General features: G+C 42.7%; 2 protein-coding genes across 2 annotated transcripts in view; one reads left to right on the top strand and one right to left on the bottom strand.

Annotated features, from left to right (window-relative positions):
• The first annotated feature begins 243 nt into the window (after window positions 1-243).
• Window positions 244-3,124, top strand: LOC145451900 (85/88 kDa calcium-independent phospholipase A2-like). Its single transcript, XM_080330119.1, has one exon. It carries the CDS (start codon window positions 349-351, stop codon window positions 2,701-2,703), a length of 2,355 nt encoding a protein of 784 aa, XP_080186245.1. The 5' UTR covers window positions 244-348; the 3' UTR covers window positions 2,704-3,124.
• Window positions 3,125-3,767: 643 nt separating this feature from the next.
• The window catches only part of LOC145451892 (uncharacterized), a 54,732-nt gene continuing 42,674 nt past the window's right edge, over window positions 3,768-15,825 (bottom strand). The window contains exons 24-32 of the mRNA XM_080330111.1: window positions 10,801-10,954; window positions 9,688-9,858; window positions 8,948-9,193; window positions 7,797-7,985; window positions 6,930-7,069; window positions 6,070-6,241; window positions 5,764-5,898; window positions 5,528-5,698; window positions 3,768-4,444 (exon numbers count right to left, since the gene is read on the bottom strand). Coding sequence (XP_080186237.1) covers window positions 4,292-4,444; window positions 5,528-5,698; window positions 5,764-5,898; window positions 6,070-6,241; window positions 6,930-7,069; window positions 7,797-7,985; window positions 8,948-9,193; window positions 9,688-9,858; window positions 10,801-10,954 — 1,531 coding nt within the window. The 3' untranslated portion in view covers window positions 3,768-4,291. The remainder of the gene's footprint in view (window positions 4,445-5,527; window positions 5,699-5,763; window positions 5,899-6,069; window positions 6,242-6,929; window positions 7,070-7,796; window positions 7,986-8,947; window positions 9,194-9,687; window positions 9,859-10,800; window positions 10,955-15,825) is intronic.

The following is a 15,825-nucleotide window of genomic DNA, read 5'->3' as shown; positions in this document are numbered from 1 at the left end:
TTACAATTAAATACGTCGATCGCATTATGGTTGGAGTCAATTATTGGCTATTGTCGAACTATAGATAACTAACCTAACCTAACCTAACCTAACCCGTAGGTTAGTTATCTATAGTCGAACATGATACTATAATTTCACGGCAGCAAAAGTTATCGCCAACTCCACTCTGGTCCTACGGTTAAGCGTCCTAAGTCCGTCATTTAGCTTTGCCGAAACAACGCAGCTATTTCATCAGTTATGCTGTATTGTATTGTTATTACTGTAGTTCTATCCGGCGCGCTCAGTACGTGAATGCGGATATAGCCTGACGTACTTCACGAGTTGCGGTGATGAGTGGTTTGTTGGATAATGGAGCTTGTCAGCACATTATACAACAGGATATCAGAAAAATTCGGGAACCGATATGTTGTTAATGAAGTATCATCAACGGAATACAGTAAATTGTCTCCAGTACAGCAAGATCCGCCTCTATTTTTATTTAGTCACGAATACGTCGACTGCATACTTCAACATCCCAATCGGAAAAACATGATGATTCGTATCTTCAGATTGAAAAAGTCGGATTTGTCTTTGGCAAAAATATCTTTCCGGAGCTTATCCTCACACATACCGGATTTTTATCGCAATTTTACTGAATGGTATACAGCTAACAAGCTTACGAATTTGAGCGAAGTGATACGGAAATACGAATCCTGGTCATCCGTCCATATCGCCATACAAGCCGGACTCAGTGAATATTTGACACCTGACCAAGCTGGGCGTATAATAAACAACCAATTTTGCGACAAAGCAAAGTCGCCAATGCACCTCGCGTGCACCTTGCACCAGCTAGATATTTTAGAAAAATGTGTTTTCCTGGGAGGCGACTTGTCCCTTCAAGACGAAAATGGAGACACAGTGCTGCATTATGCTGTACTTGAAAACTCGAAACAATTTGTTAATTTCATCGTCAGGAACATGAAGAAAAACGAGCTGAATATTCAAAATATGTACGGAGAAACAGCCCTTCATGTAGCTATCAAAAACAATAAACATACGACAGCCAAATTCCTCATCAGCAAAGGCTGTAGTTTGAATATATGCAGCAAAATTGGATACCCAATTCATTATGCTTTGAAATACGCGAATGGTAATTTGGCATCAGACCTGCTGTCGTTAGACCGAGAACAAGTGGGGTTTGTGTGTGCAAAACACAAAAGCCTCCCCATACATTGGTCAAGAACGGCTGAAGACGTTCGGATATTAATGGAAAATGGCAGTGATGCGACATACATGAGTTCAACGTGCGATACTCCCTTGCATATAATGGTTATTAAAGACAGATTGGATGCAGCGATCGGACTGATATTTCAACACGCAGATCTCAATGGAAAAGGCAAAGATGGTAACACTCCCCTTCATTTGGCTATCAAGAACGATAACGTTGAACTTGTGAAGTTGCTGCTACTTTTCGGCGCAAACTGTGAGATCGAGAATGATTTTGGGGAGACGCCAGGTCTCTTTGCTGTAAGAAGTGCGAAGTCCAACAAAGAAAAAATTGTTAAACTTCTGTCGATGGTAGGAGGTATTATAGTGGGTAACCGTGAGCAACACAAAAAATTAGAACATTTACAGGAAACTGCCGAGTTAGCCGGCCAACCTACAAAATGTGTCACGAAAAAGACAGATCTTGGTGCAAAAATTTTATGCTTGGACGGCGGCGGTATCCGGGGGCTGGTTCTCACCCAAATTTTGATTGCTATCGAAGAAGAAACTGGTAAAAAGTGTCGTGACCTTTTCGATTGGATTTCTGGCACCAGTACTGGCGGTATCTTAGCGATCGCGTTGTCTCAAGGGATAAAAGCTGTCGATTGCCAGAAAATATACTTTCGTTTGAAAGACCGTGTATTTACCGGACCACGTCCGTATGACTCCGGTCCAATGGAAGACTTTCTCAAGGAAGTGTTCGGGGCTACTGCTACTCTTTCCGACCTGCCAAATCATCCGCGAATAATTGTCACATCGGTTTTGGCCGACGAAAAACCAGGAAAATTGTACCTCTTTAGAAATTACGAGCCAGTACATGAATCAACTGCAAAAAATGTGCCGAACACCAAGCCGATGAAGAAATCGCATTCCCTTACGATTGAAGAAATGCAATTATCTCCTATCAGCACACCCTTGTGGCAAGCTGCTAGGAGCAGTGGTGCTGCTCCTACATTTTTTCGGCCAATGGGATTATTTGTGGATGGTGGTTTAATGGCGAATAACCCTACTTTGGATACGCTGACCGAAATAATCAAATATAACAAAGCATTGCGGCGTCATGGATCGGTAGATGTCACACAGCCAGGATTGGTGGTGTCTGTAGGAACAGGTAAAGTCCCAGTGTCAAAAGTCAAATCCATTGATTTGATAGTACCTACCGTCCCAAACCCATTCACTTTAGTCAACTCTGCGCTAGCAGGTGTAGAACTTACTCAAGTCATGATTGATGCAGCCACCGAAACCAACGGTCACATTGTGGCCCGGGCCGAGGCGTGGTGTATCTCGATCGGTGCACAATATTTCCGTCTCCAACCGCAACTTAAAGAGCAAGTAATGATGAACGAGGTCAACGATGAGAAATTGGTGGATATGTTATGGACTGCGAAAATGTATGTCCAAAGAAATAAGCATGTCATTGAAGAAATAGCATTTCTATTACAGGACAATTCGACGTAGATATCGTTCTGTGTGCATTCTTGTGCATCGTTAAGACCATACATTGCTAGCCTTCGACATTCCAAATCATGGGATGATCAGTCTAACGATAGCAACTTAATCACAATGTTGGTCCCAGATTTTACATTTTCAAACATCTACCTATCAACAATCCCTTCTTCTCAATGCTACCTCAACAGCTGAATAGAAAAATGCGAGTGAACAGGTCAACTGTAGTTGTTGTTTTGTTCGAAAGATTCTTGCCCAGCAAATTTCTTTGAATGAAAGATGAACCGCACTTCCCCTATTCACGTCGATGGACCAAGAGAGTGTCACAAAAATTTTTGCATTTTCCCCTGTTACTTCATTTCTGCGATCCGATCAATTTATAATTTTTCACTGCTATACTTGTGCAAATAAATGATGCAATAGCGAAGCTGAAGTCGTGATGTATGTTTAATTGTCCATGCATTAATTTTGTGCGGTCAGTTTTAGATCCGACTTGGGACATTATTTGTGTTCACTACACGACGATGGACTCCGGACGTTGTTGAAATGATCTTCAATGATCAGGCGCGCCACAGCTTAGGAATGCTCACTGTCTATAGAAATTGCCAGAACCTTCTAGATGGGGTGGAATGAGATCTGAGTGATTTTGTTAAAACTGCCTTCGGCACAAGAGACTGTCGTTCGAGCAAAAGATCAAGATCATACTCTGTGACATCAGGCCATACTCAGTCAGTTTGACATCTTCCGATCATCTGTTCGCATTATGCCTTCTATATTTCATCGTACATTGTGTGCCTCAAAGGATAATATAATAAATTGCTGATTATGACTTTTGTTGAATTTGCACAGCTGTTCAACTCGGCGATACATACACGCCAGCCACGACCGTTGTATCGCCAACTCATTTTTAGCTGTTTAATGAAAAAATGACAGCACCAATCACATGAAAAAATGACAGCCTACGTGCGGTCACAACCCGTCCCCTTATTGTCTCAACACAGCGCAAGCCCACTAATTCAAAACGTTCACCACCTGCAACACCTACTCCGGCCCGCGATATAAAATCTTCACGAGTATTGAATCGAAAAACTCTTGTTAATCGTGAGACACACCGCGGTGAAATCAAAAAGAAATGCAAATACAAGTGAACAAAACGAAAATGTGATACGCTACCGGGAACATTGAGGTACTCCGAATATCGTGAAAAATTACAATAGCAGCGACAGATCATAATCAAGCGAAACTTTGCCTACGACAAGGAAGGAAGCAGCAATAAAAACGAAATAAATATATTTTATCGAGAAATGACATCAAGAAATTGTGTGGTAATAACGAGAAACGGTGACTGGTACAAAAGTTGACAAGAAAAATTGTTCAGTATCCGAGGGGCAGCGGGAGATGAGAAATGAGGTAATCATGATGTGCCACTGACCATATTCACATAGATCTTTTGTGGTCGCAAAAGGTAAGTCGACGAATTAACCCCATTAAGTTAGGTTAAGTTAACAAGCTTCAATTAGATCATCGCCAAACCCGACGCGGACACGTGACCGCAATTGAGACAGTTGCATTGTCACACTCGAGAGGCGCGGAGTTTTTCTCACAGCAGATCGTGATCTCGAAGGGATTTTCGCAGAGCCTTCACTTTGGAGGAACTGTAAGCGGCGCGGAATGACTTGTACAAAGTCGAACAGTCGAGCGACACGCAACGGATCTCTGATGCACTTGGCGCTCCGGTGCAGTGCATGCAGACCTGAAAAAACGGGATTCATAAGCACAGGTGATCAGTACTGATCACTGATTAGTAGGGCAAGTTTTTGTCGCACTTAAATTGTGGAGAAGTTGCATTTATAATTTTTTAGTTTATAATTTGTATCTGCTCGTTAGTACATCCTTCTTCTAAATTCATTGGACCCAGTAAATGTCCAGTATATTTACATTTACCATGAATTGGTAAAGTTTCTGGTAGATTTGAGAAGCAATTCATGTCGTCTGTTAGTCAATGTTTCATGTGGGCACAACCTAGGATTGTTTTCACCACAAAATCTCTCTTTCCCGCAACACAGAAGGATGTACTACCTGCCACAATACAGAGTAGTATTATTTACAGTTATATGTGCCACTGCGACAGTCGGTATGTGGGTCGTACTTCACTTCGTTTGCAACAAAGAATCAACCAACATGTGCCCAAGCAGATTAGCAAACCTGACGTCAATGCTATTTTAGACAGACAAGTAACTCTTTCTTGCGCGACTATGACCAGACCATGGTATGTAACTCTGTAATAGGTCAGCACCTTCTTACGCATCCAGAGTGTGCAAAATAGTATAACGATATCAGATTTTCAATTCTTGCTCGTGGACGTAGCAAGTCAGTTCCATTTAAAGGTTCTCGAATCGACTATAATAAAGCTCGAGCAACCGATTCTTTGTCGGCAAAAGGACCGACTCTATTCTCTCCGTGTATTTCATTGGTGTTGCGTCTCTGGTTATATATTATAGCCAATTTGTATTGCACTTATTGCATTTTTTCTCAACGTTCTCGTTTTGTGAATTCTCTCGTTGTTGCAGTTATACCATTCTTACGTCACACTACCTATTTCATCTTTATATTTCGAATTGCAATCTTCGTATTATAATGACGGCCACTACCGACGAGGGTCAGTTGAAAAGCTAATAGTGAAAAAATTGCGAATATGAATGTGTTGTTCGTTGCAATATTCAAATTCTGTACCACAAGGAACCTATTTAAAAACTATGAAAGTGAGATTGACTTGTGACTCGGAACCTTGCGACTTAGTTACAACCCTGTCGTAAGCTCAACTTTGCAGAATTACCCGATCGATATCATGCTTCCTTCTTTCAAGAGCGCTCGCTTCCGACGCCAAACTAATCGCCGTTCTCTGCCTTGCTTCGTCGCCATTCAGACAGTCCGCACAAACCCTGCCCACAGACAGGCTCTTGCAAGCCAGACAATGCTTCGACTGGAAGAACTGCGAAATGGTGGCCTGAAAGACGAACCACGGTTACGAGCCTCCGGCTTTGCACGCGATAACGGCATGACGCCACCAACCTTTTTCGTCGTCACAGCTTGGCTGTCTTGTGGCACGGCTTCACGAGAGAGATGCACAGTCCGTGGCAGATGTCTGTACCACAGGAAGACGTCGACGCCCAGCAGGCTTAGTACGCGGTCAAGAGCTGGCAGTACCTGTGCAATAGGGTCATAGAGTTGTTCAAAAATAGCTTTTATAATATTTTTGCATTTTCTTCATACATGTCTAGGAAAATGCTACTTCTACATGTAGTTAAGTAGATATTTATGGCATTACGACCACATGTACGAAGGTATCATCGACGATCATTGTCCAATCCAACTTACTTGTTTCGTTATGTAGTAAGCCCCGTTGAGACGCAGTGACGGGTCCTTGAGCACGTCCAGCGGCGACCTGACCAATTGGTAGAGAGGGGTGGCAGGCGGACCGTGCACAATAACGTACGGAACCCTTTCCCCGACCCTGGGTTCCGCTCTTCGGTCCAAAGCCAGTAATTTTCTGCAGATAAAAAGGCTTAATCAACGCCTTGTGTCACGTGTAGTGTTTTTAATCATTGCTGATTTGATCAGCTGTATGTCTGTTGCTATTGAAGCAGCACTAGGCTGAGCGTACACCGTATAGATAGGATCCAAGCAAAGGTGGCCAGTGACAAAGCAGGCCTACTTCTACTTTTTCAGGGTGCTCAATTTCATTTTGCATACTTGCAGTACGCACTCAAGCGGCTTCAATTTTGTACTACTTCTTCAGTTCTCAGTTCTTACTTATTCAGTTCCTAGTAAACCACTACTTCTACTCGATTACAAACATTGACTGATGACCACCCCTGGGTTCATGTCAGGGCATCGCGAAAAATGAATTTGCAATTTCAAATTGATTGAATTTGAAAACGGTGTCAAACTATTCCTGATTGCACATTTTTTTTTGCATGTGAACGAATTTGCCGGGCTGCAATCTAAACCTATCAAACGAATGATAAATAGAATAGATATAGATATATGAAATAAAATGAATAGATATGTCAGCGAATACAAATATCATGGAGATATACCCTAAATTCTAGCGTTGACGTATCCATAAACTAGCTCTGCTTGAAAACCAATGTCAGGGTAGGTACACGCAAGACCCTTCAAATGCCCGAATATTCTCTCGAATTGGAAGTCCCTGGCACACCCAATTTTGTACACACCTGGCGATGTTCAAAGCAGGAACCACAGCCCCGGGCTTATAGTACTGCTTTCCGCGGTATTCTTTGGCGATGACACAGTCCTGAAGCGTGGTCCGGCCGTCCAGCAGTTTGGTACATTGACTTGACACGTATTCCTTGACCTACGTGATATTATCAGTTGCTCAGATCGGCGCAAAACAACCCGTACCCCAACCCCAACACTACCTTTAACCTGCAGTTGGATCAAATCACAGCAAATTTTGACTTGACTCATATCAAATCACACAAATTTTCAAATTAACTCGAGTCAAGGAATCTCAAAATTTCAGGTTTCGGATGGAGGATTGACCGCGCAGAACTAGTCCAACTTGGAGCCCATGTCATTTCTAAACTACTAAAACGATATGAGTGGTCGCGGATGTTTATGTAAATGGACGAGAATACTGCCCCCTGCGTATGCTCCAGCCAAAACAGTATGGGAGTACAATTCAATGCATCGCACAGAAATGAAATTCAGAAAATATAGCATCAGCATTATTCATATGACTTCGCAAAGTAGTATATTTAATGTCTTGGGAAAATTTGTCTCCGAGTCACGGACCACATACGTTCAGTCCTAGTCAAGTCATTGTAAGGCAGGCTCGAGCCAATTCAAGTCATTAAAAAAACATGACTCGAATCGACCCATCACCGCCTATAATTGTCATGCTCAACTGTCACACGCTCATTTATCAACGGACCTTACGAAGTATAAAATTGCTAGCAAATACCCGACACTAGTTTATAGTGTCTGAGGAATGTCACAAACGGCGTGTTACAATGAACTTTGACCTCAAGTCCAGCACGAATTGCCCGAAATACGGCAAAATATTCAACGTAACAACAAACCTTAGAAACGTCCCTGGTGTCAAACAAGATCTTCAGCGTCTTCTCCAGGATTTTCGCAGTGGCAGGGGTGCCGTCGCGGCGCACGGTCTCTATGCCTTTCGCGTCGAATATGGGTTCTTTCTGCTCTTCCGACTCGTAGGCGTAACCGACGTAGCGCTTCTTTGTTTCTAGCACGCAAGGCAGGTAGACCTGCGAACGAAAATCGCGCTTTACAAATAAGCCGGCTATTTTGACGAAGAATTTCTCGTTACAGCTCACTACAACGCGAGGTATTTTCCCTCGCGTACACCAGGAGCTTTACAGCGCACTAGGTATCCCATACTGAAAGCGGTTTGCTTACTTGCACTACTAAAGAGACTAAGTTTTCATAAGTACTACCACTTCTGCATAAACGTTTTTGACGCAAAACTAATAACTCATTACACTTTGGCTTTTGTAAAGTACAAAGTAGTTTTGGGACTGGTTTCGATCCATTTTGAGTAAAATTATCATATTAATCCGGTGAAATAGCCCACGTGTCACGATAGCAGAATACATTTTCAAAATTACATGTATTTATAGTGTCCTCAGCAATATTCCGTTACTCGTTAAGACGCAGTTTGCCAATTCTAAATCAAACCATTTCCAATTTATCACTAAATGCACGCTACACCTTGACCAAATCTACAATTCAAAGCTATTCATATGAATAATTTTCAGCCTTTTTAACTTCTACTGGAGGCAGCAGCATTCTAGTTTTCCCATTATACTAATTATCGGGAAATGTCGCTAAACTAATTTGTGAAATGTTGCTAATTCCAGTCTAATTTCTCGCTTTCCTGAAAATGCTACAGGAAAACTGCAAGGTGAAAAATGAGCTTTCGCGAATTCAGCAAACCTAATCCTGATCCAATTTGGAAAAAATGTGTAGCTATAAATTTTTTAGTTGTCCAAGTTTTCACAAATTCAGGAAACCTAGTCCTGGTTTAATTTAGAAAAAACTGTTTAGTTTTAATCCCAATTCTTATTTAAGTCGAGAAAACCTTAAAATGTTTTAGTTGTCCAAGTTTGCAAAGTAGTATTCAAATGTCTCGGTCTCTACTTTTTAAAATTGAGAAGTTTACAAAAGCACTACTGTCCTACGATCGCAAAAACCACTTTAAGCGACCAACCTTCTCAAACTTCAGCTTAACGGGCGTCGGGTTGTCCGCGGTGACGGCCGCCGTGATTTCCCTCCCCACCTCGAAAGCGCGCGCCTTGGAACAGCCCATCTCGTTGACCCCTTCCAGAGCAATAAACATGCTGTCGGTGTCGCCGTACACCACTCTGGCGTTTTCCCATTTCGCGGAATTGGCCGACACCAGCCGCACGGCACGTTCCAGAGTCTCCCTGGCCTTGTGGACGATGCTGTCGCCGATCTGGAGAACAAAATTTAGTATTAAGCACCTTTAAATCGAGTTCAGTATTCGGGTACCAGAGGTGGTGACTACTTTGATCACCTCTGTCGGGTGCTCCTCATCATGACGTCATAACAATAAGACAGATTTTAAGGAGTTCAAGTATGTGAGTTTCGTCTGACACTCTCAATCAAAATTATGCTTGTAGAAATGCAGAACTTCAACATCGCAACAAACAATATCTTCATATTGATAACTTATTCCACTCGAATATTTTAGGCTGACTCTCTTCAGGAGCAAATGTCAGCAAATGCGGTTACCCAAATCTGGAATATTTAAATAATTTCAAACTTTTCTACAACGCGTTAGAGGCGATGCATAACAATGCAGAAGATCAAACGCTACTTCACAGTATTGAACTTTCCACTACGAACATGCCTGATATAATTATAATTCCAATTTGGAATATTGAAATTACAGGCAAACCCACGAAAGATTTTACCAAAAGCTCGTACCTCGACGCAAGGCATCCTGCCGGAAAAATTCGCGGCGGTGTAACCGTACGTGAAGTTCGCGATGTACTTGAGCCCGATCTGTCTGTGGTCGAGCATGCGCTTGGTGGCGGCGTCGTCCGGACCCAGCTTTTTCATCGAGTCCTTCACCATGATTCTTGTCGTCAGAATTTCCTGCGCGTGTACACGTCATATGTCAATGTAGTTTTTTTACCAAGACACTGCGATACGAAAGACGTTGCCAGCGGTAAGGGAATACTCGTAGAATGAGTTGATTCACTGCCGGTATTCCCGTGTCAATATTTATATAAACTCAGAATATAAAATGATACAAAAATCTTAAATATGTACACGTGACAATCAATCTTTTGCATTAGCCTTGAATTCCCTTCTTGACCTGATGAGGGAATATTAATAGGCATAGGCACCCGTCATCAACTTTTGAGCTTATCGTAGAAAAACGTTTGCACAGTATTAGCTTCGAGCAGTGTGTGCTTTAAAAGGGGAAAATATTTGAAGAGCTTCATGGAGGTACAGAACTTCAATATGCAATTGAATATTATATTCATATTGAAATGAACCCGAATATTTTCGGCTGACACTCGTCAGGGTAATCGTCAGCAACTAGTAGAGAATCGGAAAGAATATTGTATATCAACAATCGTATCACAAAATATGACGTCACCAGCATGAAATTTCGAATGAGAGAGCGTTCAATGTACTATTTTTAGGTGGTACACTAACTCCTTTTGTTGACAGAGTTTTGGTTGGTGTATTTTGACAAAAGTCGACTCCAAGGCACACAAGTGGAATTGTGAGCGGCCCCGCCCAACGATTCGAAATCGGTCGTCTCGATAATTTTTCGCTACTACTGGCTGGGGTACTTCACTCTTTACGGTTGGGCTATGTAAAATCGTAACGGCAAAACTCATTCCGGGGCAGACCCGAATAATTTTGGAATTTAGATTTCGCTGAAATTGCAAGAAAAACAGAATTTCAAACATTTCAGAATTTATCAAATAGCTCTATGGCCAGACCTGAAAACTCTCTTGAGACCACTCTCAAATAACCACTCGTACACACATTACTCAAAAAATGGAGCAACAATGGACTTACGTCGAGCATTCTTGGCATCACCCCTTTCCGTACTTTGGGCTTCACGAACGCCACGCCGCTCGGATTGATGGAAATCAAGTTTTTCCGAAGCAGTTTCCGCAGCGTCTTCGCCGGTATTCGAAGCGAGGTACAGCCAAACGTGAACACCGCATCGCTAGACGCGCAAAAACTGACAATTAGAATCGAAATACATGGAACTAGTAGTGTTTTTATACTACTTCGACTTCAGCGTAAACTGTTTCTAGGCAAAACCACATACTTCTTACACTTCAGGTTTTCAGAAGAAAATACAGTACAGTATGTATGAATAGAGTATGACATTATACATTGTAGAGGCTATTGACAGCAGAGAGCTTCAGCGCACAATTGAATAATATATTCATATTGAAATAAACCCGAATAGTTTTGGCTTACACTCGTCAAAGATAATCGCCAGCAACTAATAGAGAATTGGATTGTATCGACAATAAAATAACAGGAAATATGGATGTTTTAACGCAGAGCGAACGTTTGTAGTTGTATAATTGTATATCTGACTCCAAGATGTATTATTGACTCCAAGAAGGTTGCGTTTACAATTCGCTGCGTGTTTCTTCTTTCGTTCGACGAACCGGCGTAACCGCGCCGTACGGCCTTGTTGGCTGACGTACCACGAAGCCTGTCTATTGGACACGTATTCGATGGATCACACTGACGAATATATTTTGTTTCTGTCTCCACGACGTGTAACTTTATTGAATCACGTACGACAAAGTAACGGACTTCCGAATCAGCGAAATATCAAGAATTGAATGACCGTCTCTCATAGCCACGAGAGAGTACATGCCAAATTGTTATCTACGTTCACACGACAAAATATACGACTCACAGAGGTCTTATCAGGTCTCAGTTCAGGGAATTACGTAAGGTCTACCAACTCCTTATCGACTAATATTTAAATGGCGTTATACCAATATACTCCGTTAAAAGTTCCCCCTCCCCACCAAAATAACTTGGTGTAAAAAAAACGAGTATATTGGTCAAAATCTCAAACCTAGGGTCATACAACATATGGACTGGGGCTAATCATAGGGACTGGAGACAGGAAACGATTTTATATGCAGGGGCAAAAGTAAACTAATGAAACGAAATACCATACAAGCGTGGCAGCGTGGCAAGCGTGGCAAGCGTGGCGTGGCGGGAACCGTATTTTACATAACCATCTCGGAACGACTCGCAATATCATCGTTCCGTCCTACTGGCAACTGAAACTCAGATCAACAATAGTTAGCGCTCAAACAAAACAAAGAAATAAAATACATAATTAAACCAGCACAAAAGCGTTACAACCGTGACATTACAGATCACTTCGCATGCACTAACAACAAATTAATGAAAATGTATAATAAAGAGCAACAAAACTAGAAAATGCAATGCAATTCACAGACGTAACCAGTCTAAACCAGTCTATATGCACTGACGAATACCATCTACGTGTATGCAAGGTCAACACCATAATTCATCCAGCAATCATGCTTCAAAACCCACAGAACATGCTATTCACTGTCATTCACTAACTTCCTCTACTTTCTCATCAATACTGTTAACCCCTGGCCAACGGGATCAACAATCATTCCTTCCAAATCCGTGTTGCTCGTACGTCTACGTAACAACAGAGGGCTGATGACAATCCCACAATCCTTCTACAGTGACCATTTCAAATATGACGCAAGCGACTACAAACGGGCCTACACGAGACTAACATATTGGTGTCAGCATTTATCATTACAACGCATACTTCAGCAACGAGCTTCGGTGATCCCACGTTACATTCTACGACGGGGAGTCACAACATGATGCAGCAATCCTGCATTTATGCAACATATTAATGCACAAGGCATTTCTCATCACGCATATCTTTATTCTACGCGATTTAATGCAACACGTAATCATTCAAATGTCTTGGTCTAACAATTCGTCTCCCTCTGGACGTATATCTTGGACTTGATTCGGTGATATTTCTGCAATCACGAGATATTTGGGTCTTAGCATTATCGCGCACGCGGGATTCACGCCTACGAATTACTCGATCAACATCAACAGTTAAGCAATCAGATACACGCTCTGCAGATGCGTCACTAACACTGCCCGGACAGTCGCTCTCGCTGTCTTCACTACCGGAGGAAATTACACCTGCGGCAACCGGATTAGCCGCGGAGTTTAGTACCGATTTGTCCGCATCAACGGGCGGAAACTGCTGAACGAAATCATCGAACGCGTCGTTATCTACATCAAATGGCGGAAAGTAACACACTTTCAGTCTGTCAATCGACACGATTTTCTCTTTCCCCTTAATCAACAAAGTGAAGGACTTCCCCGATTTCGATCTCTCGATTACCTTGTAAGGACCCACATACCAGAAATCAAAAGCGGTCTTTTTACCTCTCTCGTTTTTTACATAAACATGTGAACAAACCATGAGATCTGGCGGAACATATGCATTGACATTCGTCCGTATGTTGGACTTATTGAAATTCAAGTTTTCGAAAAATTCGCGCACATCACAAAGCACCTCTGCTTGACTATTCTTGAACTTATTCGGGTCATATTCAAAGTAGGTTCCAGGTAACCGCACATTTTCCCCATACGTCATTTCCGCCGCGGAATAATCATACCCCTCGCGCACCGAGGCATTTAATGACAAAATCACAAAAGGTAATAACCGATCCCACGCCGCAGGATTATTCGCGCATCGCAAACCGCGCTTGATTCGTCGAATCCCCGTCTCGGAGATCGAATTCTGCTGTGGTGAAAGTGCCAACGAAAATGAATGTTTACATTCAAGGACCGACATGAATTTTTCCCATTCGTACGAAGTAAACACTGAGCCCCGGTCTGACCTTATAACCATAGGTGCTCCACGATCCTTTACAAAACCATCAATCAAAGCACGGATCACCGTGTCCGTATCTTGTCTTTTCATGGGGACTGCATTAGTGTAATTGGTGACACGATCAACAATGATAAGAAAATATCGATTACCATCCTCTGTTTCACGAAGCGGACCAGCGATGTCAATTGAAATGTCGGCATTACGATCACTACGGCGCGGCACATGTTTTAAAGCGGAACGCACATGACGAATTATTTTGCTTTTGCTACACATCGGACACGCCCGCACAGATTCTCGTAACCAACGATCCATGTCAGGGAACACGTAATGCCGTTTAGCGAATGCCAACGTCGCACGAATACCGGGATGCGACAACGAATGCACATGTTCAAACAACTCACGCCTCATATGACGTGGAACCCACACTCGTGGAATTACAGACGACTTCTGTGATTTAGCATCTACATCTGGGACGTGACAGATCACGCCCATCTCACACCCGACCAACTTCAACTCTCTCAACTTCAAACCAGTCTCACTCACAGTACGCTCACGAAATTCTGCCAATCCCTTGTCTTGCCTCTGTGCAACTGCAATACGCTTTATAAAATCAGGTTTCAAGCCCTCTGGCACAACAAATTCATTAATCTCGACACGAGACAAACAATCGGAAACAGAATTGAAAATACCGCGAATACATGTAGATTTATTTACAAAGTAATTAATGTATTCAAGAAACCGAAACATGGCTGGATCAGCACACTCCTTTGGGTTGATAATCATCTTGGCCAACACCTGACAGTCTGTGATCAAACTCACTGACCTGCCCATGCAAAAATCTCGAAAATGCTGCAGAGCCATGAATACAGCATATGTCTCTCTCTTCACCGCTGACCACTTTCGCTGAGACGCAGTTAAACTCTTGCTGAAGAAAGCCAGGGGCACATATCTGCCGTTCTGGTACTCGTTGATAACTGCACCCACTGCAACCTGACTCGCGTCCGTCACCAGCTGTATAGGCCCTTGAAATGTTGGAAAAGCCAAGCTCGCTGTATCTATCAAAGCTGCCTTGATCTGCTCAAATGCCTTCTGCGCCTCACTGGACCATTTAAGCTTACTTCGAGCACTTGTTCCCTTCAATACATCGTAGAGCGGCTGCATAATCGCTGAGCAATTCTTGATGTTTCTCGAATAATAATTAACCATGCCGATCATACGCCTCACCTCGCGAATAGTCTTTGGCACTGGAAATTTCACAATCGCCTCAACTCGTCTGGGATCCGGTCTGATGCCATCCTTGTCTATCAAAAACCCCAAAAATCGAACTGACTCTGCTCCGAACTTACACTTCTCAATAGACAACGAAAGGGACTCACTCTTCAATTTCTCAAAAATTACCCGCAACGTCTCCAAATGAGACTTCTCGTCCGGCGTTGCTACAACAATATCATCACAATACAGAAAAGTGTTAGGAATGTCACCAAGCAACTCATAAGCCAATTTACACCATTGATCTCCACTGGACCGAAAACCGAATGGACACACATTGTACTGAAATTTACCGATTTCTTTCGCATAAAACGCGGTCAAATGGCGGTCTGATTCTGCCACTTCAATGTTATGATACGCGCTCGCTATATCGAGAGTGGAAAAAACTTTGGCCCCTGCCATTTGCGTTCGCATCGATGCAATATTTGGCAATGGATAGCATTGAGGGACCACATGTGAATTCAAATACCGATAATCGATGCACAACCGTACACCGGGAGGTTTTCCCTCAACGTGACTTTGCTTTGGAACACACACTATCGGCGAGCAAAAATTCGAATCCGATTTCGAAATTATACCGCGCTCCAACATTTCTTTAATCTGCCGCCGGACCTCTAACAAATACTGCGGTGGGATCGACCGTGGTTTTGGAGACTTTAAATACCCAAACGTTTTTATTCTCATGACATGCTTCATATCTCGCCGTTTCACAGGTTGCCGGACCAAAATCTCCGGAAACTCTTTAAGTAAATCAGCGTACGGCGTGCGTTCACTTGCATCAATATGCGCGACAATAGACGAAAATCTATCTTGAGACAATTTAATAACAACACTGCGGTCACGCGTCGCGAGCTCATCAAGCTCCGGGTCCAGAATTAACTTAT

The sequence above is a fragment of the Botryllus schlosseri genome, chromosome 12, assembly GCF_051294905.1.
Source record: "Botryllus schlosseri isolate E-star chromosome 12, Bs_hap1, whole genome shotgun sequence".
Lineage (NCBI taxonomy): Eukaryota > Metazoa > Chordata > Ascidiacea > Stolidobranchia > Styelidae > Botryllus > Botryllus schlosseri.
The sequence above is the reverse complement of the archived record's forward strand: the minus strand, read 5'-3'. Positions and strand labels throughout refer to the sequence as shown.

Coding starts and splice junctions, on each gene's coding strand:
- LOC145451900 (XM_080330119.1), top strand. CDS start 349: ATGGAGCTTGTCAGCACATTATACAACAGGATATCAGAAAAATTCGGG.